The sequence below is a fragment of the Equus asinus genome, chromosome 9, assembly GCF_041296235.1.
Source record: "Equus asinus isolate D_3611 breed Donkey chromosome 9, EquAss-T2T_v2, whole genome shotgun sequence".
Lineage (NCBI taxonomy): Eukaryota > Metazoa > Chordata > Mammalia > Perissodactyla > Equidae > Equus > Equus asinus.
Window position 1 is genome coordinate 76,056,766 of NC_091798.1, and position 24,461 is coordinate 76,081,226.

At 37.0% G+C, this 24,461-nt stretch overlaps 1 protein-coding gene across 1 annotated transcript; it reads left to right on the top strand.

Moving 5' to 3' along the window:
- Positions 1–672: 672 nt before the first annotated feature.
- Positions 673–24,427, top strand: SPATA9 (spermatogenesis associated 9). The gene is made up of 5 exons (XM_014867559.3): positions 673–872; positions 1,038–1,126; positions 8,424–8,651; positions 19,019–19,114; positions 23,699–24,427. Exons 1-5 carry the CDS (start codon positions 812–814, stop codon positions 23,984–23,986), a joined length of 762 nt encoding a protein of 253 aa, XP_014723045.1. The 5' UTR covers positions 673–811; the 3' UTR covers positions 23,987–24,427.
- Positions 24,428–24,461: the final 34 nt, after the last annotated feature.

Here is a 24,461-nt window from a genome sequence, read left to right on the forward strand (position 1 = left end):
CATTTCTCTTTCCTAAACACTTCCCACAAATAGACCCCCAGCAGCCGTTTCATGCTTGCTGAAGAAAACCATCTAGCTGCAATTAAATATAAAGGCTTCAAATTAAAATGGGATTTGAGATAACCAACTCAGCTCACCCACACTAAAATAGAGCTAGGTAGTCAACTCTGTGTGATACACAGTTCTTCCCAGGCTTGAGAAGGGGACAATAATGGTCACCTCAAGTGGGAGAGTACTAGGAGGTAAAAGATAAAGAAAAAAGGTTGAAATTTTAAGGAAGACAAACCAAAGACTCCACAGTTTTGCCTGGGTTTTACCTAGTGATACTCATTTGGGTGAAGGAAAAACAATCTGGTGAGAAGTCTTGTGAATTAATTGCTGGTGTTTCTTTTCCACTTGGCATTGTATGTGAAACATTTCTTTTAAAGCATACGCCAGTTCTTTTCAAGGGGAGCTTTGTTCTCTGATGAGCCGTTAATTGAGCTATCACTGCAGAAATTGGGACAAAATTCAGTTTATACTGCAGAACTCCTTAGCGGGGTTCATTTTTCAATCCCCTTTCTCCTCCCCTCGTGTCTCCAAACACGCTCTTCCTCCTCTCACTGCCAGAGTGATTTCAGAAGATTCTGTAACAAGTTCTCAGAGGCCCATTATGCAGTAACAAAGAATTCCAGAAGTGAGCTGCAGGTTCTGTCCTTGCCTGCTTTCCTGAGTGGAAGGCTGCCCTCATCCCTTGTCCTGATGGATCAGGACAAGCATTGCCCAGGCCTGCAAGCTTGCCAAGCACTAGGAAACCAAGCAAGAACTCATCATGCCAATAAAACCTGTTGGGTGGATATGCGGGCAGGTGTTGAAGAACTTTTCGGGAAGAAGTATATACAATCTTGTTCTAAAGGGGATATGGGCATGGGAAAGTGGGAATAAAGCCCCCTCGGGTTTGCTTGCTTTCCCAGTCACCTAGGAGGTGGACCCAGTGTTCTCTGTTCTTAACTGAAAGTTAAGCTTTAGTTTTTTTCTCTAACTTCTTTTTGTCTTAGTTGAGGGGATCCAGAAGGCAATCGTGGACTTTATAGATGAATTTAAAGATGAATTCCCCACCATCCTAAGATTATCACAGTCTAATCAGGTAATGTGATTTCTTAACTTTGAAAGGATTATCAAATGTTTATATGATTTTTAGTATCATACCAATTATTTAATGCTTGATTTTGAGATCAGTGCTTGAAGCTTAGGAAAACATTAATTTTGCCTCAGAAAAACAAACTTGAAATTGTATTCATTGGGAGAGATCTATGGAAAGCAGAGAGGTTGTGGACAAGAAAATGAGGTAGATACATTAAATTTAAATACAATCGCTGTGCCATTAGAGATCTAGAACTCTCTCATAGCCACAATTGCAATGTAGTTTACTTATATTTGTCTAATATAAAATCAGAAAAATACCTAGATATACTCTAAGTAAAATCTATGGCAATTAAATCAATGAAAAAACATAACCGACACGAATTTTAACAATGGAAAGATAAATATGGTATAGGTATGTGTTTTAGCGTGGAAAGAAAATAGTGCTATTAATTCAAACAAAGTACATATGCATATGTTTTAAACATCTCTTCCAAAAAGGATTTGAGACAGATAAAATATCGGGAGAGGAAGAGGGGATAGGTAGAGAATTTTGAAGAGACCATGGTCAGAAAAAAGTAACGTCTTGTTTACGGGACACATGTAACCTAATTTACTCAAATACACAGCTCTTTGTGGAAAAGTGTTGTTCCAGTCATTTTGACCACAGTTGGAATAGGATATGTTGTAAAGTTATATGGTACAGGAACAATCTACTTATCCACAAATCAGACTTTTGGCAATGTCAGTATGAGGAACAAAGCCAAAACCTTGAAGTCAACAAAAAAGCACTCTGAGTAACACAGTAATCACAAAGTCTATATATTTCATTTTTTCTTATTTTGAGGAAGATTAGCCCTGAGGTAACTACTGCCAATCCTCCTCTTTTTGCTGAGGAAGACTGGCCCTGAGCTAACATCCATGCCCATCTTCCTCTGCTTTATATGTGGGACATCTACCACAGTATGGCTTTTGCCAAGCAGTGCCATGTCCGCACCCGGGATCTGAAGCGGCAAACCCTGGTCCGCCGAGAAGCAGAACGTGGGAACTTAACCGCTGCACCACTGGGCCAGCCCCTTATGTATATCATTTTAAAGGAAAGGTATTAGAACTACCTTTAACTAGTTATCCAGACAACTAGGCATCAAACATTTACTAAATACTATACTATTGCTTGAGACTGGGGAGAGGGAATACAGAGTTATAAACAAGACAGGATTCCTTCAGTCAGTGAGCTTAATCTAATGGAGACAGAGTTGTAGACAAGTACTTGCATTGGAATATGGTAAGAGGTATATCCAATTTAAAGGAATGAATGACTCTACCGAGCATGGTCAGAGAAAGCTAATGGAGGAAGGATGCTTAAATTGGGTCTCAAAGGATGAGTAGGAGTTTTTAAGTTGAGGAAAGGGATAAGATAAGTGGGTAGGAGCAGGAAGAATATTCCAAAGGAAGCAGTGTCAATTAGGCCAAAAAGTATGAAACAGCATAGCATGTTACCAGAATGTCAAGTAAATCTGGATAAATGGCATGGGTCTTGGCTCTAGACTTTGGGGAGAGATGATACTGAAGCATAGGAATCTGGATGCACGGTGGTAAGATGGCATCCAGATGGTGGTCAGCTAGGTAGGATAGGATAAGGCTTAAAAGCTCCACAGGGCAAACTGGAATTGTAGTTCCATATCTTAGACGTGGCGTCTAGTTGCTTCCCCTTTTTGTAGTCCCCTAGTCTTGGTAGAAAATCTTTTGAAACATTGGAGACTTTTCTTGGCTATGCTCCAGAATATTAAGGAAAGAGATGAGCAGGTGACCATGTATGGTCTAGGGTGTAAAATGGTTAAGTCCGGCACAGTGACAGAATTATTGAGAAAGCCTCAAGGTAAATCCTAGGAAGCCAGAGATGGGCCTAGAAAGCCCTGCTGCCCCTTCTGAGTTGTGATTCTCTGACCACTGTCAACATTAGAGAATGGGGGTTTTATTTAATCAAAGAAGTTGCGACTTTCTTAACAACTCCCTTCATTTCTTCCTACCCTCTGCATAGCTTCACTATCACTAGAGCCATAGCATGCTTTACGCTGAAATAGATTGATATTCTGATCCCAGAGGAAGAATTCTCATTTCCTATTTTCAACTCATTGAAGTCATTTACTTACAGAACTTTACCCCACTCAGAGAAGAATATAAACATAGTTAAAGTTACTTTATGTCTTATTTTAAAATGCTTACATTGTTCTTTTTCCACCATTTACTTTGAAGAATGTGTTGCTGAGATTGGCAGGAAACCTGAGTATTTTAGGGGATATTGTAACATGTTGAAGTTATTTGCTCCTCAAAAATAAATTATCCAGAAAACAATCCTAAGACTCCGTTGTTAACAAGATTGTTTTTAAAAGGTCAGATTGTAAATGGTGCAAATTTTATTATTTCCGGGATGGTTCATAGTTTCCAAACATACTGAAAGGAATGGCTTTCTTTAAGAATAATTAGAGTTTATTAATTGGGTTGTATTTTAAATCTCTAAATTTTGTGATTAGTATTTAAATCTTTTTCTGTTTTTTTAATTTCAGGCATTTATTTATTTAGGAAAAGGCATTTATTTATTTATTTATTTCCTGGCCTGGAGCAAAAAAAAAAAAAAAATTGATGGGCGCAATGGTGGAATTTTTATAGAGGAATATCCTCAGAATACTGGTTATTAAATAGTTCTTCATGGCTAAAAAGTTTGAAGGAAATTTTTTTCTGGGTCTGGGGAAAGTTAATTTTAGAATCTTGGCTAGAGGTCGTGACTTCTGAGGTCGTGTACTTTCCACTCCCTCCTTCTCAACTAGCCCAGACCCTGATACCCTCAGTATCCACTTCCTTTGGTTAAAAGTAAGTTTTTTAAGGTTTACACTTGCAAATTGCAAATGATTTCCATATGGGAACTTTAAAATATTAAACTTTTAAATTTGAACAAATGAAAAATGCATACTACAATTGAAGAATTAAAAAATTTTAATTCAGGTGGTTTTTACTTGAATGAGAGAAATCTTTTGTCATAAATAGGGTCAGTTTTTGTGGGTTTTAGTTATGAAAGGTGATTATGTGTTTTATTCTGTAATTATCTCACACTTAACTGTATACTCAAAATTGGGAATTATAGAGAGAACATATTAGAATCCAGGCAAAAATTTGGATTTCTACATCTGTAGTGTACTATTCTGAATTCTCTATGCTTTTTTTTTTTTTTTTTTAAACGTGGGACAAAAACTGGTGGCGATGCACCAATGAGATCTGGAAATTTCTTGTGTTGGTATTAGGGTTTCTAAATATAATGGGAGTAGGATTGTAACTAGAGTGTCTTATAATTATATTTTTGTCTTTGGTGAGTTGTTTCTTGTGGTGCACTGTCATTATTGTGGAAGTTACAGAGCACATTGTACACTGAAAACTTTCTGGGTGATTTCTAAATATGTAGTATATTTCTCTGATATTTCTCAATATTAACTTGTAATATTTTTCTGATATCCTTTGTTCGTTCATTTTAACATAGATTTCTTGAGCACCTCCTATGTGTCAGACAGTATTCTGGGCACTGGGGAAAGATAACTGAGCCAAATGGATATAAAACACTGCTGTCCTAGAAGCTACATCCTAGCCAAGCAGAAAAACAATAAGGAAGATAATCTACCTATTCTGTTAGTGGTAGGTGATGAGCAGAGAAGGGATATGCAGCAGGGCTAAGAAAAGGGAGAAGAGTTGACGGTTAAGGTCGAGTGACCAAGAGGGTCCTGGTGAGAAAGTGATGCTTGCATTGACTTGAAGGAAGTGAGGGAGCAAACCTTGGCATCTTTGAGGAATCGAGTAGGGTAGCTAGTGCAGAGTCCCTGAGGTGAGAGTATACCTGTCAGGTTCAACAAATAGTGAGGAGGGACAGGGAGAGAGAATGAGGCCAGAAAGGTAAAGAAGAGACAGCCTTTGGGGGCCTTGCTGGCCAGTGTGTGTACTCCAGCTTTTACACTGAGGGCACCAGGAAGCCTCTGAAGCGTGGAGCAGAAGAGCAAGAGATGATCTGGCATAAGTTTTGATTGTCTCTCTGGCTGCTTTGTTGAGGAACAGGCAAGGGTGGAAGCAGGGAGACATAGCGGAGGCCCACTTACTAGTCTGGGGAAGAGGAGGTGCTATATAAATGTGATCGACTGAGTGTTGGTACTGGGGGTAGTGAGAAGTGTCAAATTCTGGGACTATTCAGGGAAAGAATTGAATGAGATTTGCTGACAGGCTGGTTTAATGGTAGTAAAAAGCTGATGTAGTAGAAATTGGAGTTCAGCAATAAAACTGCTGATGATAGAGAAATGGGCTTGGCACTAGATAAAAGAAAATAAAAAGGGAAAGCAGAATATGTATTCGAAGAATGGAGCTCTAAAAGAGAAATCTGGAGCAGAATTCTCAAACCAATTGGATTACCTGCTGCTAAGTTTCTTTTGGTAAATGGTCTTTAAGTACCTATGTGTGTCTCTGAGGTGTTGGTGGTTGGGACTAGGAATTTCTTTTCTGACATTTGGTGATGTGCTCAGATTTTGATGATGACTAAAAGAATCATCTGAACTTGCACACTTTGCAAACAAGTCCAGGCTGCTTAGGTCAAGAGTCCAAAAAAGAAAAAGGGAAAAGAAATGAGGACTTCTTAATTTGGGGTTAACGTTTAAATTTACATACATGGTTTGGTAAGAAAATATATAGCATAGATGGTATACAAAAAGGAAAAGCTGGTAGCTCAAAAAAAGGGAAAAACTCTTTTACTGGAAAATGTTTCTACTAGAGCCAATTCAAGAAGTAACTCACTGAAGGTAAGAGTGAATTGGAATCACCGTCATAAACTGGTGACTGTTTTCGTAAAAAGAACATCTCATTCTGCATCTAAAGGAATGGAAGTAGCCTCTCCTCTGTTGTCACCTTCCTATTCCCAGAGCTGCAAAGAACCACTGAACATGCACCCGGTACCCAGATTTAGTTTCTAATACTATTCTTCTTAAAAGCCATAATGGTCTTCCTGGAAACAAGTTGATTCCGTTTTTTGTGGGAGGGAAAATAAGGTGGTCAGAAACATTTTGTTGTCAGAGGTATTAATTCTTTGAGAGGTACCTAGGAAAGAATAAAAAAAAAATGGAAAGCATTTTTGAAGGGAAGCACAGTTGTCAAATTATAACCATTTCACCATTAAAGGGAAACAAAGATTTAATTATGAACAGATTGGGTCTGTTGGAAAAAAGCCATAATTTATGACCAGACTAAAATGAGAAAGATAACACCAAGAGCCCTAAAGCATTATTGTAATGCACACTTGAATTTTTAAAAATATTGTTTATAAAAAATGTTATATTTTGGTCAACACAAATTATGTGAACCCTCCAAGAGAGTTTTAAGAGATTGTCAATTACAAATAGGCTTATTTTTCTACAGAGATAAAACATGAGAAAGACAGTTTTGTGAAAAAGAGGGGAAAGCTGAATGGATCAATCTAGTATACTGTTTGAGGGAATGGATCAAGATTGGTTAATGGAAACATATGTGTAAAGTCGGTGACTCCAGGCCAACATGTACAGATTGCCAAGATTTTGTAGAGAAACTTCCAAAATAAGGAGAGAGAAACTGAAGAATGTTCATGTTTTGCAACTACAAAAATGAAGGGTCCCTAAAACACTGAATGACCACGTAGATGAGGTTTCGGCAAAAGGGGAACTGCGCATATCCCACTCCTGTTTGCCCCGGCAATATGACCCTCACCTTATGGTGATAAATTACAATGAGAGAAAACACAGTAAAATGTAATCAGAAGTAAAACCAAATTTCTTCTAGCTGCTCCACCTTGAGGGGGAGTCGGGAGGAAGAGGCACTGAAGTGAAACAAGGTCACAAGAGAAATTGAATCTCTGTGCAGGAGCTTTGGATATTGCAGACAATGTTTCTCTCCCCAGTGTGTGTGCTCTGGCAACCAGGGTAGATAATAATATCAAGTGATTGCACTTGCGTGTTGTTTTGTTTGTTCTGTGTACCATATAACTGCTCGTAAGGATTTCTGTGCTCTAAAGTGGCTTGGAATGGTAACAATTGTAGCAGCCCACAATTTAGACTGCATTGTCTACTGTCAGTATTGATGTGGAAGTTTGAGACCACAGGCAGGCTAGTGGGACTTTTCCAATCAAGTTAATAGATTAAACCACAATAGGACACTAGGTGCTGCAGAAACACATCCTAATTGACAGGCTAAAACAGTTTTTGGTTATCTCCAATGATAAAAGCTGAACTGTAACAAAAGTGCTGAACTTTGATGAAGAGAACAGCACCAATAAAATCGTTACTTCAGAATAAAAGTTGAGGCATTTTAAAGAAATATACAGCATGTTAGCTTTCAGACAAATATGTCATTGTCAAACAAAAAATCCATTTAAAAGATTTTTTGTATTTTTATGTTTGAACTCAACAAATAGAGATTCAAAGTTGCTTACTGGTGTCATTAACCAATACTTCTCCCAAGTTTTACACTAAAGAGCCAGAATAGCCCATAAAATTTCTTAAATGAATAATGGAAACTATACTTGTCTGTTGCCTGGAATGCAGTCTAACCACATTGTAAGTGATTTCCCTGTGGTTTACTTTCTGGAAAAGCAGAAAAAGAACTACATGTCATGTGTTTTGGTAATGCCACAATTTTTTTCTATCAGACTTCTCATAGACGTTTTTAGAAGTAAAATTTTCTTAAGCTTGTTAGTTAGTATATAGGGTATTTGTTTTTATTTTTCTTTAAATTGTACAAAGCATTAGCTATGCTATATCTCATCATTTAAAAATTTAAAGTAATTTGTACATTGTGTGTATTATGTCTGTATGCTATATTTTATTATTTAAAAATTTTTAAGTAAACCTGGAAAATATAAGTTTTTAATAAGAATTGTTTGAATAATTCAAACATTGAATAATATTTGAATAAGAATTGTTTACTTTTGAAGGAGGTCTTTAAAAATCATTGCAAAACCTAAATAAACCCAGAGAGAAAAATGAAAAGTTTATATTTTCAGACTAGTAACTTAAATTCTGGATATTTATCCTAAGGAAAAAAATCATATATTCATATAAAGATTTAAGTTCATGGGGGAATCATTGAATTGTATGGGGTGTGGGATATAATGATTGGACCCGGAGTTTATGCATGGGACCATGCACAATGTTCAGTTATGTGGTACTCGGTCTCTGCCTGAAGTAGATTTTAATAGTGCACTGGAGAATCACACATCAGTCACTTTTCAAAGGCTTATTTTCCAGAAAAGAGAACCCATGCAAAAAACATCCAAAATCAGAATGGCTGTCGCTTTAGCCAAGATCAACCGAGGAACATTCCTTCAAGGATTAAACAGCATCTCCAGATCCTCCAAATCAGTGGCCAGACTTCTGCAGCCTCAGCTTGCTTGTAGACTTTTAGAGTTAAGGGACATATCTCATCGCCTGCTGAGGCAAGTTAATGCCCCAAAGCAACCCCTCTATAACACGCAGGTAAGTGAATATTGCATTTGCACAAACTATGGACCCCTTTTTAGGGAACTGTTTTGAAATTAAAAGATTTGAAAAATGAGGGGGCTGGCCCCGTGGCCGAGTGGTTAAGTTCGCACGCTCCGCTGCAGGTGGCCCAGTGTTTCGTTGGTTCGAATCCTGGGCGCGGACATGGCACTGCTCATCAAGCCATGCTGAGGCAGCGTCCCACATGCCACAACTAGAAGGACCCACAACGAAGAATACACAACTATGTACTGGGGGGCTTTGAGGAGAAAAAGGCAATAAATAAAATCTTTAAAAAAAAAAGATTTGAAAAATGAAAATGTAGCATATTTAGTTGCCCTACATGTAAAACAAGAATAGTTGAATAAGAGAAATGAATGGTTGGACCTTTTTCAATATAGCATGTTCTCTGGATTAAAAAAATCTGAGAGAGGAAGTAATGTCGATTTTTTTTTTCTACCTTGTTATTTGATTGAACTATATGAAACTGTCAACTTCAAATTGTTCAACCTAAATATAAGCATGCAAATTATCACTTATGTCAAACCTAAAACCAATCCTACAACAAGCTTTAAAAATGATTGTGTTTTGTTTTCTTTTCCCCATAACCTTGTTATGTTTCCAAGATAATCTTTGCTTGACATAACATATCGAGTATATTTAATTATAACTACATATTGATAGACACATCAACATCCACGTATATTTCAGATTACATGTTCTATGTTGTTTTATTGAAGCTCTGTTATATTTTGTTAAGGATGACAGCTCTTAAACTTTTTCAGGACCAATTTCTTTCTTTCTAAACTTTATGGCACAGAACTCTGGGTTTTTCAATCTGGGCATTGTTCAAAGTGTCCTAAATGTTTGCTACAAAAGGTTCAGAATCTTGCAAGTCAGGCATCTAAACACCAGAGTGAATTAATTTTAACTCTTTTCCTGAAAGCAGAGAAAACCCGGCTCAAACTGAGTTAAGCAAAAAAAGGAAATGTATTAGTTCATGTAGTTGAACAATTCAGAGTTGTTATGGTTTCAGGCACAGTTGGCTATAGGTACTCAAATATGCTTTCAGGATCCTGTTTCTCTCTTTCCATCTCCTGGCTATGCTTTCTCTGTTGACTCCATTCTTAGACTGATTTTCCTTTCACGGTCAAGATGATTTGCAGCTGTTCCCAGGGCTGCATCCTTCCAGGTTCTATTACAGCAGAAAAGACTGAGAGTCCTTGACCCAGCATTCCTGGCCAAGTCCTGAGGCTCACTCTTGGAGAGTGGCTTACCTCTAAACCAGGGAAATGGCATGCGCTGACTGACCTAGGACCAGACTACCTGCTTCATCCCTAGAGTGGAGGTTGGAGCCCCCTCCAGACCATATAACTTGAGAATGGGGAAAGGATGAATCCTCAAACAAAAATCTGGATTTTTTCAAGAAGTTTAGAAAATGGATGATGGAGGGCTAAAATCAACAAAATATCCATTACGTAGGAATCTTTCTTTAATCAAAGATTTTGACATTTCCAGAAATCATCAGATATTGCAACTATGAATTGCCTGAGACAGCATTTATAAAAGGCTTGCTTATAACACTCGATGTTTGAGAAAGTAAAAAATGGTTTGTGTTTGTTAACCTCTGGATTCTCTAAGCACTATAAACCTTATTCCTGTATCTTTAGATAATCAAAAAGAAACATAGTTGAACTGTATTATCTTAAATTCCCACTGGAAAAATCTTTCTGAATCTAATGTTTTGCCTTGAAGTTTCCTTCCTTGCATTGTTAGACCCATAGTTTTTATAGAGGGTTAATATAATAAGTGTCCTTTGACGAATATTTCTGTATTTATTATGAAATCATGTTTAGAGACACTGTCCATTATGTTATTCAGAATCTTTCTTTTTGCTCCTCTTTGCTAAGTCAGAACTGTGAAGGATCTGAGATTTTTACATTATTTATAAGCTAAGGAGTTAGCCTGCCACAGTTAGACAAATACACACACTGACAGAAAGACAAAAGACCCTTGAATCAGAGATCCAGATTGTTTATTATTCACAGCAAAAGCAGCAGCCAGAGCAATATCTTGTGTCAGTTCCCTACACCTCACTTCCCATGGGGCAATGTGATGAGAGCCAGATGTTACCTGTGCGTGTAGTAAATTGCACCACAGGAGAGGAACCCGGAAATGAGGAGACTCAGCTTTTTATAGGGATGCCGGCACATCTGCCCAGCCTCCAACAAAGAGACAGAGAAAGCAAATGTCTCTGGAGGGGAAGGAGAAGGCTTTATCTTTTGTGCCCTGTGGCAGGTCTTGGGAGGTACATCTCTAGATCTCACCAGAGAAATATACTTTCTCTAGCCTCCAAAGCTATTTGCTATTCAACCTTGCCCTTCGCTCAGAAGGCCCAATCTGCACAGGAATGAGACACGTCCATGGAGGATTGTCTCCCCATATTCATGAAAATTCTGTGGCAGAAAAATAATCTATCTTTCCAGTTGAATTTGTTTTTTTAATCCAATAATGAAAACTAAAAAATACAGAGTTTGCCTTTTTGCCTTGACTGACAGTGAGTTTCACAGATACATTTAGAGCTTAGTTGTGATAACTTATTCCAAGAACCTGAGATGAAAGAAACAGATTGAGGGATTAAGTGATTTGTCCAAGGTCCATATTGCTGACTGTGACTGTCTTTTTTTTTCAATTAATTTTTTTAAATTGAGTTAATGTTTGTTTATAACATTTCATAAATTTCAGTACGTCATTATATTTAGCCTTCTGTATAGACTACATCGTGTTCAACACCCAAAGTCTAGTTGCCATCCATCACTGTACAAATGTGCCCTTTTACTCCTTTTCCTTTCCACTTCCCCGCTTCCCCTCTGGTAACCACCAGACTATTCTCTGTATCTATGTGTTTGTTTGTCGTTGTTTTTTTACTCTCCACATACAAGTGAAATCATACGGTATTTAGCTTTCTCCGTCTGACTTATTTCACTTAGCATAATAACCTCAAGGTATGACTGTCTCTTTTGACATGGATTCAGAATCAAGACCTGTGAAATCTCTTCTCTTTTGCTCTTGTTCTAATTATCTTAGGATCTAGCTTTAATTTTTAAAATTCTTATCATAAAATATTTCAAGATATATAAAAGATAGTTTGTCAGAAGCCCCACTCAAATTTAAACTGGTAATAATATATTGCCATATTGCTTTCAGATATCTCCTTTATAAAAAGAAATGTAATTAACCATGCCCAGACCTCTTCTTTTTTCCCTACCAAAGGTAATCATTATCCTAAAGTTGATGTGAGCATTTCCATGCATACGTTTATATTTTCACTAAATATGTATGCATCTATTATTCTATGCATATTTAAAATTTATGTAATTGACATTATACTGTACTTATCCTTCTGAAACTTCCTTTTTCACTCAACATTTTTTGATATATGTAGCTATAGTTTATTGCTTTAACTTCTTTATGGTATTCCCTTGTAAGAAAAGATAATCCACAGTTTATCTGTTACTGGACAGATGGACAATTTAGTTTCCAAATTTTTTGTATTAGGAACAGTGCTTCAGTGCACACTGTTTTAAATGACTCCTTCTCTGTGTGTCTGAGACATCCTCCAGGTGTACATCCAGCAGAGGGGTTGCTGGGTCGTGAGGGAGGCACGTCTTCAATTTTATTAACTGTCATCAAAATGCTTTTCCGAATGGGTACACTTTTTTTTTGAATCATTGTGATTCTTGAATCTGAGCATAATTTCTTCAACTCTGGGAAATTCTTGGCCGTTATTTCTTTCAATATTGCCCCTTTACTCATTTTCTCTAATCTCTTCTTCTAGAATGCCTGGTAAACATACTTTGGACCTTCTCATTTTATTCTTTATTCCTATTTACCTTCCTCATATTTTCCTTTTCTTTCTGATACATTCTGAATAATTTCCTCTGCTCTATCTTCCAGTTAACCAGTTCTCTCCAGTTGTATCTAACATGCTCCTTTACTTATTCAATGCATTTTAAATTTCAAACGTTATAATTTCTAGAAGTTCTATTTGGTGTTTCCCCTCAAATTTCCACTATTTTATTTTCAAAGCATCTTTTACAGGTGTATTTCTTTTAAAAAATATCTTTAATTATTTTAAACATATTTATGGTCTTTTTAAAGATTATTCTTTGAGATATTTGGGGATGCTATTCTGACTATTGTGATCTGTATTGTCTCATTCTCAGCAGATAATTTCCTTTGTTGTTTCTTTTTGTTTGTTTGTTTTTAACTGAAAGTTTTTCTTAAATGGGGATTTAAAAAAAAAAAGAAAGAAATTCCAGGGCTGCCCCCATGGCCTAGTGGTTAAGTTCCCATGCTCCACTTTGGCAGCCTGGGGTTTGCAGGTTCAGATCCCGGGCACAGACCTAGCACCACTCATCAAGCCATGCTGCAGCGGCATCCCACAGAAAATAGAGGAAGATTGGCACAGATGTTAGCTCAGCAACAATCTTCCTCGCGCACACACACACACACACCAATAGAAATCTCTTCTGGCCTTGGTGGTGGAACTGTCCCTCTCGAGGATTTTGCTTGTCTCCAGGGGTTCAGCCCCTGGTGGGGACCAGCTTCCTGACCTTCATCCTGGACTGGTGGGTGCAGTTCTTCTGGTCCCGCGTTCACTGAGATTGCAGCTCTGCAGAGGCCCAATCCTCACCGCAGGTGCCCCAAGGCTCATCTCCAGTCTCTATTAAAACTCAAGCTCTCAGCCATTGTTTCAGGGTAAATAACATCCCCGAATTCTTGGAACATAAGCTCACACATTTATCAGTCTTGTATTAAATTTTTGGAGTAATTTTTATGTAGATTTTACGTAGAATTTCTAGGGATTTTTGTATTTTTTAGAATTTATAGGGGTTCCACATTAGCTCAGATTGCCATGTCGCTGGAACCAGATGTCCTTCAGCCTTACTTCTTACTATCTTTTACAAATTTTAATATAAGATGGTTACATTTCATTTTGGATATAAGTGAAGTATAATTCTACTTTTTCATTCATTCAACAAATATTTATGGAACACATGACTTGTAAAATCACTAGTTTAGGTACTAGGGATCCATCGATGTCTCCCCTTGCCCTGTGGACTGTGGGGATGATCGGATGTCAGTGGAGTATAGCAAGGGCATGATCAAAGTGTGCAAAGTGTACTAGGGAAGTGTCAGTGAGGGGCATGTAATTCCAAAGAGTAGTCAGTGTAGGCTTTCTAGAAGGTGATACTGGATCTGAGACTTGAAAGAGGAGAAATTAGCCAGATGAAGAAATAGGAGAATCATTCCAGGAAGAGAACAGTGTATATTAAGTTGCTGAGGCAAGAGAGAGCGTGACTTATTTAGGAAATGTAAGTAGTTTCATATGGCTGGAGTGAGACGAGTGGGAACAGTCCCAAGTCAGAGGTTTCGGGGTCCTGGAGGGTTAGGAGTAGGAAAAAGCTACTTGGGTAATATGATTTTTCTTTTGCCTACTCCTTATTCCTTCTTTTGGATTTGTGTGTGTGTGTGTGTGAGGAAGATTGGCCCTGAGCTATACTTGGGTAGTATGTATTAGCTAGAATGGAGAATCAGAATTGCCACTGAGAGGAAACTAAGTTGCAGCAAGGAAGAAAACAAATTTCAAATATGAAAGTCTCAGTGAGGACAGAAATAGAAGTATGAATAGTGAAGACAATGGCCTGGAGAGTCAAAGGAACAACAGAGTAATGTATGAGGTGTGGTGGAGGTCAACGGATTGGTCTATGAACAGAGTGTGTCCATGGTACCAATGTGCCAAGAGGTAAGTGGCAATGCACGAAGGAGCTACACCAGCCCTGGTACACAGCATGGCGCCTTCCCATAGTGAGAATTCAGCTTACCCAGAGTGGATTCCGTCATGAATTCCTTCAATAATTGTCAGGCTGCCTATGTCAAGGCAGAACTTTGTGGTGTGCAGAAGTAAAAGGAGTGAAATCTGGAATTACTATACACGGCGATGTGCTTTGTGGATGCATGGAGGACATGACTTTATGTAGGAAGGTAAGCAGCCTAGTTAACCTATCTGAAGGTATGTGTCAAAGATCCTCTTCACATGTTCTGTCTTGTCACTGATCTGAGGATGATGAATGATGGAAAGATGCATGTGTACCTAGTCACCTTAAATGGTTCTACCAAAACTCTGTTGGATAATATGTGGCTGGGAATGCCAGTCAGGCAGATTACCTTCCTTAAGAACATGGAATTGAGGAGCATTTTCATTAGGACACTGACTCTAACTAGGATAGTGCTTCAGCCATTTCATGTGGTCTGAGATGAAGCATAGGGTAATTATTTCCTCTAGATATTAGAGAATGGACACTGTCACGGGAGCTCCCTTGATAATCCACTCAGGCTTTTTTGGTTGGATGCTTATCTCTAGAGCGTGTCCTATATATCTTAGCATATTCAAAGATATTGTGCCAAATATGAACTACCCAAAGACCCAACCTATACAAGTGACCTGAAGAGATTCTGATGGCTTGCTGTGACATGAGCACAGAGAGTTGGAGTCGGGCCTCTCCAGCTAGCTATCTTGTTAAAAGGGACTTCCTTTGCACCTAGCTCTATGGGTGCTGAGTCTGGTTGCCTCCTCAAACCCTTCCAGGTTTTGCAGGGTTGAGATTATAGCAATATGTGTGCTAGTTCTAAACGGACCTCAGGAATGGAAAACTCTGAACAGAGGATTTCCTGGTGGTTTTCAACATCCCTGGCACCAGTACTTACAGACTGGCGCATCTGCTTAGCTTTGTAAGCTGCCTGGCTGAGTGACGCTTGCAGCTGTTCTAGGCTGCAGTGACCTAGATTATCAGCTTGAATGCTGACCTCAGCCAAGATGCGTCAGCTCCCACACACGGTTGTTGACTTTGGCAGGCCAATGCGGGGCCACAGAACCAGGAGCTCTTCCTGTGAGAATCTTCCTTATAGTGGCATTAGAGATGACTGTTTCTACTTTGTATAGGCATTGTGGAGTGGTGTAGGCAAGATATGGGCAAAATCACTAATATGCCTGTGCCATAGGTGGATCCCAGTGAACTTCTGCTCCCTCTTTCAGGATGAAGGTCAGAGGCTTACCTAAGTAAAGTTTCTTCCTCACCCCCAACCCTCCAAGGCAGACTCCGTTTTGGGGTTTAAACTGTAAGCCTCACAAATATCAGGATATTTTGTAAGTCTTTGATGGACCTGCCACGAGGCTACTTTGAGTGGTGTAATTCAAGACCTGGAAAAAAAGAACAATTCCTAGAAAGCAGAACCCCTGGAATCTTGAAGACATACTTCTCCGGGTTGGCCAAGAGGTTGGGACATTTGAGCTTTTACAGGACCACCTGATTAAAAGCTTATTCAAGAACAAGTGTCCACAGGATGTTAATACTGGGATAAACAAAGTCAAATCACTCTCTTTACTGTGGACTGCTAGGAGTCTTTCCTGTGCTCATGGGTATTGTGGGTTGCTAAGCAAAGACATGGTCATGTAGCTTTCCCAGTCTTATGGGGAACATTTTTTTCTGGACCTATTAACAGCAGTCATTCCTCCTTGCAACAATTATTTGTGAATCACTGAGTTAGACTTTCCCTTATTACCCCCCTGGTGGCCTTCATCAAGCTGGTTTTGGACAACATAAACTAAGTTGGGCCTGGTAATTCTCCAAGCTGCAGGCCACCCATAAGTAGATCTTTATTTTCTAAACTGCTTATAGTTTGTTTTTTTGTGATTTACCTCATTATTAGTGAAAATAAGATGAACACAGATACTTTTTTTTAAAGATTGGCACCTGAGCTAACAACTGTTGCCAATCTTTTTTTTTTTCCTGCTTTTTCTCCCCAAATCCACCCAGTACATAGTTGTATATTTCAGCTGTGGGTCCTTCCAGTTGTGGCATGTGGGATGCCACCTCAGCATGGCCTGACGAGCAGTGCCATGTCCATGCCCAGGATCCAAACCAGTGAAACCCTGGGCCACTGAAGCAGAGCACCTGAACTTAACCACTCGCCCACGGGGCCGGCCCCTACAGATACTTCTTTTATGAGATAAGGCAATCAAAATTATGTGGAAGAAGTGGAACACAAAATTATATGGGAGAAATTTAAAGACTGAAATGTTTTTACTGTTGAAATATCCATATATTTTTTATGTTAATATTACCAAACTCAAAAAAAGAATATATAAGCATAATATTGATACAAAGATACTTTTAAATATGCAAATAAAATTAATATAACAACAAGGTTAAGGCAAAATTTTTGAAATAGGTCAAGACAATCTAAATAAAGCCTCCCATTTACCAAAATTTCTCCTGTTTATTTATCTCAGTTTTTACCATAAACTATTCCTGCTCATAACACGCCAAAAATGAAACAGCATGGTTTATAATATGAAAAACATGTATTGCAAATAAGTCATAAAATTGAAAAATGGCTACTTCTAGTAGCCACATAAATTTTAGAGGAAATGTATTTTCTATGGGGATGATTTGTTATGGGAATAGCAAGTATTTATTAAAAGCATTAAAATGGTGAAAAAGTGACCCTTAGGCAATATACAGATTCATCATTTAGAAGCATAAAGTGTATCAAGTATATAATTCATTTTGAAACCAATCAGTTTTAATTACTTTTAGGTGAGGGACAAACTCTGAAAAAGAAAGAAAGATGCAGTGAAACAGAAACAGAGTAACTTCTCACGCATGCAGACACCACTTCTATTTTGATTGTATGTGGCCTATCAATGATTGACTATGGACTCCCACTTACATCCATATATTCAAAAACTCATGAATCTTACCCCGCTAGGAGGCATTTTGTTGGAGTGTACTGCTTTCCTTCCTAGCACCTGCTCTGTACATGTATGTTTGTCTCCCTGTAGGCTAACAGTGGGATTCAAAGGCATGCTATCATTTTGACTCTTCTGCAAGAGGGAAAAAGCAGCAGCTGCTTCATTTCCTGGAAACTCTTTCCAGAAGCCATGAACTCTGGGAAACTTTCCAGACTGACTTATGGAGAGAGTGGGCCAAAACTGCCCCTACCTATCCCTATATTTAGTTGATATGGCCTGAAAGGTAGGGAATAGGAAGGAAACCCCCTCACCCCTCCATTCCCACTTAGCTATTAGGCTAAATAGTATTCTTGGCTTCGGCATTCCATAAATCACTTAAGAGGAAAGAAGGGAAATTATGGTGGGCAATTGTGTTCTTCATTCAGTAGAGGCATCAGTAAGTAAACCGAGTAATATATCAGTAAAAACTGAGTATACTACAACAAACACTTAGAACAGGACTTGGCACACAGTACCATATAAATGTTTGTTCAATAAAATGTTATCACACGTTCTTCAGAAGCACCTTTTAAAAGGCTGCAATATACCACTGAGTGGATATAGCATAATTTACCTAACTATTCTGCTATCACTGTTTCAGTTTTCGAATGTTAAAAGCTTTCAATGAACAAGTACATACTGTTCTAGTTTGTGTGCATTTTTACTGTGCAATTACATGATTTTATGAGTAACAGCCTATATACGTTTGGGGAGTTATTGAAGGCATTGAGTGGCTTGGCTCTTACTTCAGAGGAGAATGGCTAGCTGCCACTTCACTGCCGAATGGGAGAGGAATATTTTTCTTAATGTCTTCATTTCATAACCTGCTCAAAGCAACAGGAGTGGCCTGTAAAAGAGTATAGTTCCCTTAAACTGAATATATTATACAATTATGTTTGAGGCAGGGACACCTTCTATTACAAGAAACTAGAAACACTTGAGAGACGAATTCATTATTGGTGTAAACCTCTGTGTTTCAAAAAAGCATGCTGGATGTGAGCACAGAGCATTTCCTGAAGCTTAATAATCATCTAAGTTTAATGCTGGCCTTCAGCAGTCTCATGATTAACATTTCCAAGCAGGTCATTAATCCCTAGGAAATGCTCAGTATTTTGATTGCTGTTTGCTTAATTGAAGAAGTGAATAATTTAGTAAAGGATGATTACACGAATTTGAACAAACAAAAGACTGTTTTTCTAAGATGCACAGTGGCACCCTCTAGTGAGCACACTTGGTAAATGTAAAAAAGTTAAAATAATTTAGATTTTAAAATGCAAGGTTTTTTAGATTTGACATAGGTTTTGATTAGGAAAGGAAAGTATCTTTTTGTAAAAGGAGAAAAATAAACTAATATATTTTCAGAATGTGAAAAAACCCCACACAGATCTAAAGTAGATGACTTTCTTTAGAAATATGTAAATTCTCATTTTGTGATAACGTTGTAAAATTTAACATTGTAACAATGAAAACTTTTGTTTTAAAAAAAACCTCTTTTCTGTTTTTGCAGGTCAGAAAGGGTTCTTTGTTTGAAATCATTTCCTTTCCAGCGAAGACTGCTTTAACTAGCCTAATATATGCTTCATATGCAGTACTAATTTATTTGGTAAGTTAAGAAAATTAGTAGAACCTAGAAACAAATATACTTATTTTACATAACGTTAAAGATATACTGTATAGTCCATTCATAAACCAAGGTACTATTCTATTGTTACACAAAATAATTTTACATTAAAAGTTTACTTTTCTGAGGAGCCATATCAATCCACCAAAAACTGATTTGCTTAAATAACTAAAATTATTTACTTTTATTAAGTTTATTAACATTTGGTAAAAACATTTTGTTTTTTTTTTTCCTTTAGCTACAGTTGTTTTCTTTCAACCACTGTGCCATGGCTGACTAAAGTTCCCTATTCCATCATTTAGGTCTATGATTTTGGGGAACACAAATATTAATGTATTTTGAATTACAAGCACTGTAATTCAAAAGTGTTCATTAAAAAGCATGACAAACATATAAAGGATTTTATAAATTTTAAGGGGTTACTTTCTTTTAATCCATTGCCATTTATACTTTACTTTTTTTAAAAAAAGCAGAACATACAAAGAGAAAGTACATAGCTTGAAGAATTATCACAAAATCTATTAATCTATGTACCACACAGGTCAAGAAACAAAACATTAACATCATTCTAGAAGCCTCTTTCTTGCTTTCTTCACAATCACTGACCTCTTCTATAAAGACAACCACTATTTGACTTCTAATACAATAGACAGTTTTGAATTGTATGTAAATGAAATCATATACTATATATTATTTTGTATTTGTCTTATTTTGCTCAACATTATTATTGTGAGACTCAGTCCTTTGTTGCCTGTAGCAGTAGTTTGTTGATTTTCATTGCTGTGTAGTATTCCATTGATTGAATACATTACTATTTATCCATTCTACTGTTGAACATTTAGATTATTTATAGTTTTGGCTATTGTGAATAAAGTTGCTATGAATATACTTGTACATATGTTTTGGTGAAATTTCTGGACCATAGAATATGCATGTGTTCATCTCTAGTAGATATTGCCAAGCATTTTTCCAGAATGGTTTTAGCAACTCATCTCAGCAGATTATGAGTCCCAGTTGCTCTGTATAATCACTGACACTTGGTATTGTCAATTTTTCCATTTTAGTCATCCTTGTGGTATGTAGTATTTATCACATTGTGGTTTTAATTTGAATTTCCCTGATTATTAATGAGATTGAGTACCTTTTAATATATTAATTGGACATATGGATATAATCTTTTCTGAATTTCTGTTGAAGTCTCTTCTCATTTTTCTATTGGAAGTTGTCTATCTTTTTATCATTGATTTGTACTTTTTAAATGTATTCAGGAATAAGCCCTCTTTTGGTGACATAGGAGCAAATTTCTCTTACTCTGTAGCTTGCCTTTTTACTCTTTTAGCACTGTCTTTTAAAACAGAAGTTCTTAATTTTAATGTATCCCAATTTATCAATCTTTTCCTTTATGTTAAGTGTTTTTGTCTTAATTAGGGAATCTTGATCTACACTGAAGGTCGTGAAACTACACCCTCTGATATATTCTAGGAGCTTTATTATTTTACCTTTCATTCTTAGATTTATAATCCATTTGGAAATGGTATGAGGCAAGGGTCAAATTTTTCCTCCATTAGAATCTTAACTGAGCCAACTCAATTTATTGGTGGGGAGGAGACATTTTCCTATTGCCCAAGAACACCTCTTTTGTCATAAATTAAGTATCCTTATATATGTAGATCTGTTTAGAGACTCTCCATTCTGTTCAGTTGATATATTTGTCTATTCTTGTACCAATTCAACACTGTATTATTTGCAGGAGCTTTATAATAAGTCTTGATAACTGGTAGCATAAGTCCTTTTTCCAATCCATGAACATGCTATATCCCTCTATTTACTTAGGTCCTCTTTCATTTCTCTTAATTTTTATGATAGAGGTCTTACACATTTTTGTTAATATTTTTTGATCATATTGAAACACACAATAATAAAGATTAACTTTTTCCTATAATCTATAGATTCATTGCAGTCCCAATGAAAATCTGAGCAAGTGTATGTAAGTTGACTAGTTTATTCTAAAATTTATAGGGAAATGCAAAGGGTCAAGAATAGCCAAGACATCCTTGAAAAAAAAAGAATGCAAAAGAACTTACTTTTAAACATATTTACAGTTTTTTTTTTTAAAAAACTGAATTTATCAAATAAATATTTTGGAAGTGTTTTAAATTATTGAGATGTGCTCAGTATCTTAAATGTGAATCTCATACAGAATTGACATTCAACTGAACTAGGACACAAATATGCTGCAAAAAAATGGGTGGGATGAATTGGCTAAGGTGAAACTAAAACAAACTAGACTAAAAGCAAAATTAAACAGTGATTTCTCAAAGGCTTTTGAAATCATCTCACATGATTTGTCACACCATAAACTTTCTAAATCGGTAACATAAACAATTTTTGGTGACCTGGTAACTGGTCATATATGCGTCCAAGGCCCAGGAGAGGTCAGGGCTGGAATTATGGTATTTTGAAAGCAAATAACATATATGTTAGAAGTCAATAATATATAAGGTGGAAGTTAAGTTGGAATCATGCCAAGTGAAAAGAGTAGAAAGTTGACAGGAATGTGAAGAACAGCAACATTTAACGTGAGCTAAGAAGAAATCTATGAAGGAGACAACGATCAGAAAAGTCAGAAGAGAATCAGGAGAAATAATGTCAAGGAAATAGAGACTCAGGAAGTTGTGAGTGGTTGAGTGTCAAATACAAGCAGAAAAAGTCAAGTAAAATAAAGATTTGAAAAGTGTCCATAAGATCTAGTTGTAAAGATGCTGGAGTTAACCACCTTGAGAACTATTTCAGTGGTATGATGGGATAAGGAAGACAAAAATAAGCAGGCTTTGGAGTAAAGAGATGATAAAATGGAAAGCAGAATGTAGACTCTTGTTTGATCAAGAAAAGAGAGAGGATGTAGCAGTCAAGAGGGAAACAGGGCCCCAGGAATTTTTAATTTTTAAATTTTAGGATAGGAGATACTTGAGCATGTTTCAGGGTGCAGAGGAAGAGGCAGTCAAGAAGGAGAAGTTGAAGAGGTAGGGAATAATTGACAGAGAAGATGGTAGGGTACAGGTTAAAAGCAAGAAAAGAGATACTGACTTTGATCAAGACCCTTCATTTTCTGAGACTGACACAGAAATGGTTAGAATGGGCACAGATAAAATTTTGTAGGTGGGAGAAGAAAAAATGTATCAAATAGGATAAGGCTTCCCAACCTTTTTTAACAGCATGGCATAGATAGAAAATGATCATATTTCGGATAAATGGATGAAGCAGTTTGTAACTGGAAGTGATGGACATCAAGGTTTATAGCTCTAGATTTGGATATACCCAGATGCAAGTAACAAAAAATACCTGACAGTGCCTTAATCGATAGACATTTAAATATCTCACTTAACTAGAAGTCTGGGGTTAGGCAGTTCCCTGGTTTGTACAGTGGATCTACACGTTATCACGGACCCAGGACCTTTCCATCTTTCTCTTCTGCCATCCTGTTTGTTGTTTTTGGTCCTTTGGTTTGTTGCCTCATGCCCAGGCATCACATCCATATCAGTGTCCAAAGCAGGAAGGAGGGCATAGGTAGAGGCAAAAGATAGTCTTTCTTTTGTATAGGAGGAAAAACTTTCCCAAAAATCCTTCCTAACCTCTTCAGCAGACATATTTTATTTCGTTGGCCAGAATATGGCCACACACTAACTGCAGGGAAGTGAAGGAAAGCATCTGGTGTTCCCGCATTCTACAGTGGGAGGCAGGCAGGAGAGGAGGCAGCAGGCGGTCAGGAGGAAATTGAGGCTGTTCAAACTCAGGCCCTCAATCTGTTCTCTGTTACCCTCTTTAGGCAAATCTTCTAAGTGTTTATAGCTTATTATGTCACCTAGAGGCATCTCTTTGGTAAAATAAGCTAGTATAGGTCTTCTCATATTTCATGGATTTTATTATTCTTATTGCTTGCCTTAAATACTTGGCATTATCATCTTCATCATTAGTAAACTTAAGTTTAACAGATACAGTTCTTAGTGATTATCAATCTTTGAAGTTATTTTTCTCTATATGTTTTGTTTTGACACTCCTCCTTAAAAGTACTGAATGGCATTTTTTGAGGGAAATTGGATCACATTTGCTTAGAAATCATTGATCTACTGGCTTACCAAATGTCTACAAAAATGTTTGTGCCCTCCAGTTGTACATATAGGTATAAGCAAAGTCGAGGGAGAAAAAAATACTTTGAGATATTACCAGAATTTGGGGACAAATTCTGTCTCTCAGAAAATGTTTCATTTAATTAAATCAGAGGATAAAGATGCAAAACATCTAATGAATTGGGGAAAAAAGATGTAAAGCATGTCTTTATTGAAGCATACTAGGTTTTAATTTTCTTTCTAGACTGTGGTGTAATATATATAGAACAAGGACTCAATCTCCTGCTGTTTATCATGTGCCAAGGGTTCCTGAATGGAAGTACTTCTCTATTAGAATATGCACCTCAATGACTTCATGTTGAACATTTTATTGGACTTTTTATCTATAAGTTTAGTAGCTTAAAAAGAAACTTTACTTTTCAAAAATTTTTTTTGTTAGGCAGTCTGTGTTAATGCTGTGCTGGAGAAGGTAAAGAAAATTTTCCAAGAAGAAGAATCCATAAGGCAAAACAGAGAGGAGAGTGAAAATCTTAGAAATGCCTTTTCTGAACCTGTGCTTTCTGAGCCTGTGTTTCCTGAAGGTGAAATCAAAGCAAAACCTTACAGGTCTTTACCGGAGAAGCCAGACAATATTTCAGATCGCCCCAAACTCCCTGCTAATAAGTTGAGTAATAAGATCCAGGTTTTACATTCTGTGTTTGCCCAATCAACTGAAATGAATCAGTAAGCAAATGTGAACATAAATATCACTGAACAGAGCTTAAGAGTTATCTATCCAATGACCGTTCATCTGACAAAATTAGGAAACTAATTTTCATACACTGACTGTTCTGCTTTAAAAAAAAGAGGGGGGATACTAAACGTCATTCTCTAGTATTTATATGGTAGAGAAAATAAAACGAATCTTGATGTATGACTATATGAATATGATGTATGACTATAGAATATATGTATATATTTTTTAATGAACAAGAAAATGTACCCTTTGGTGGGTTAGACTTTATGCTGTGGTTTATAATATGGGTGTATTTACAATACATTTATGTTTTTATTTAAGACTTGTTTCAAGTATCTTTCTACTTATGTATCTGGGAGGGAAAAAAACCCTTCCTATCAAAACGCTACGTATCTTTTTCAGAGATAATAAAAGGATATTTATTTTCTATCTACAGGCTGCATAGTTTGAGTCTGCCTATTATCAA

Coding starts and splice junctions, on each gene's coding strand:
- SPATA9 (XM_014867559.3), top strand. CDS start 812: ATGCCAATAAAACCTGTTGGGTGGATATGCGGGCAGGTGTTGAAGAAC. Junction 873..1,037: donor GAAGAACTTTTCGGGAAGAA/GTATATACAATC, acceptor TTTTTGTCTTAG/TTGAGGGGATCCAGAAGGCA. Junction 8,652..19,018: donor AACCCCTCTATAACACGCAG/GTAAGTGAATAT, acceptor CTGTTTTTGCAG/GTCAGAAAGGGTTCTTTGTT.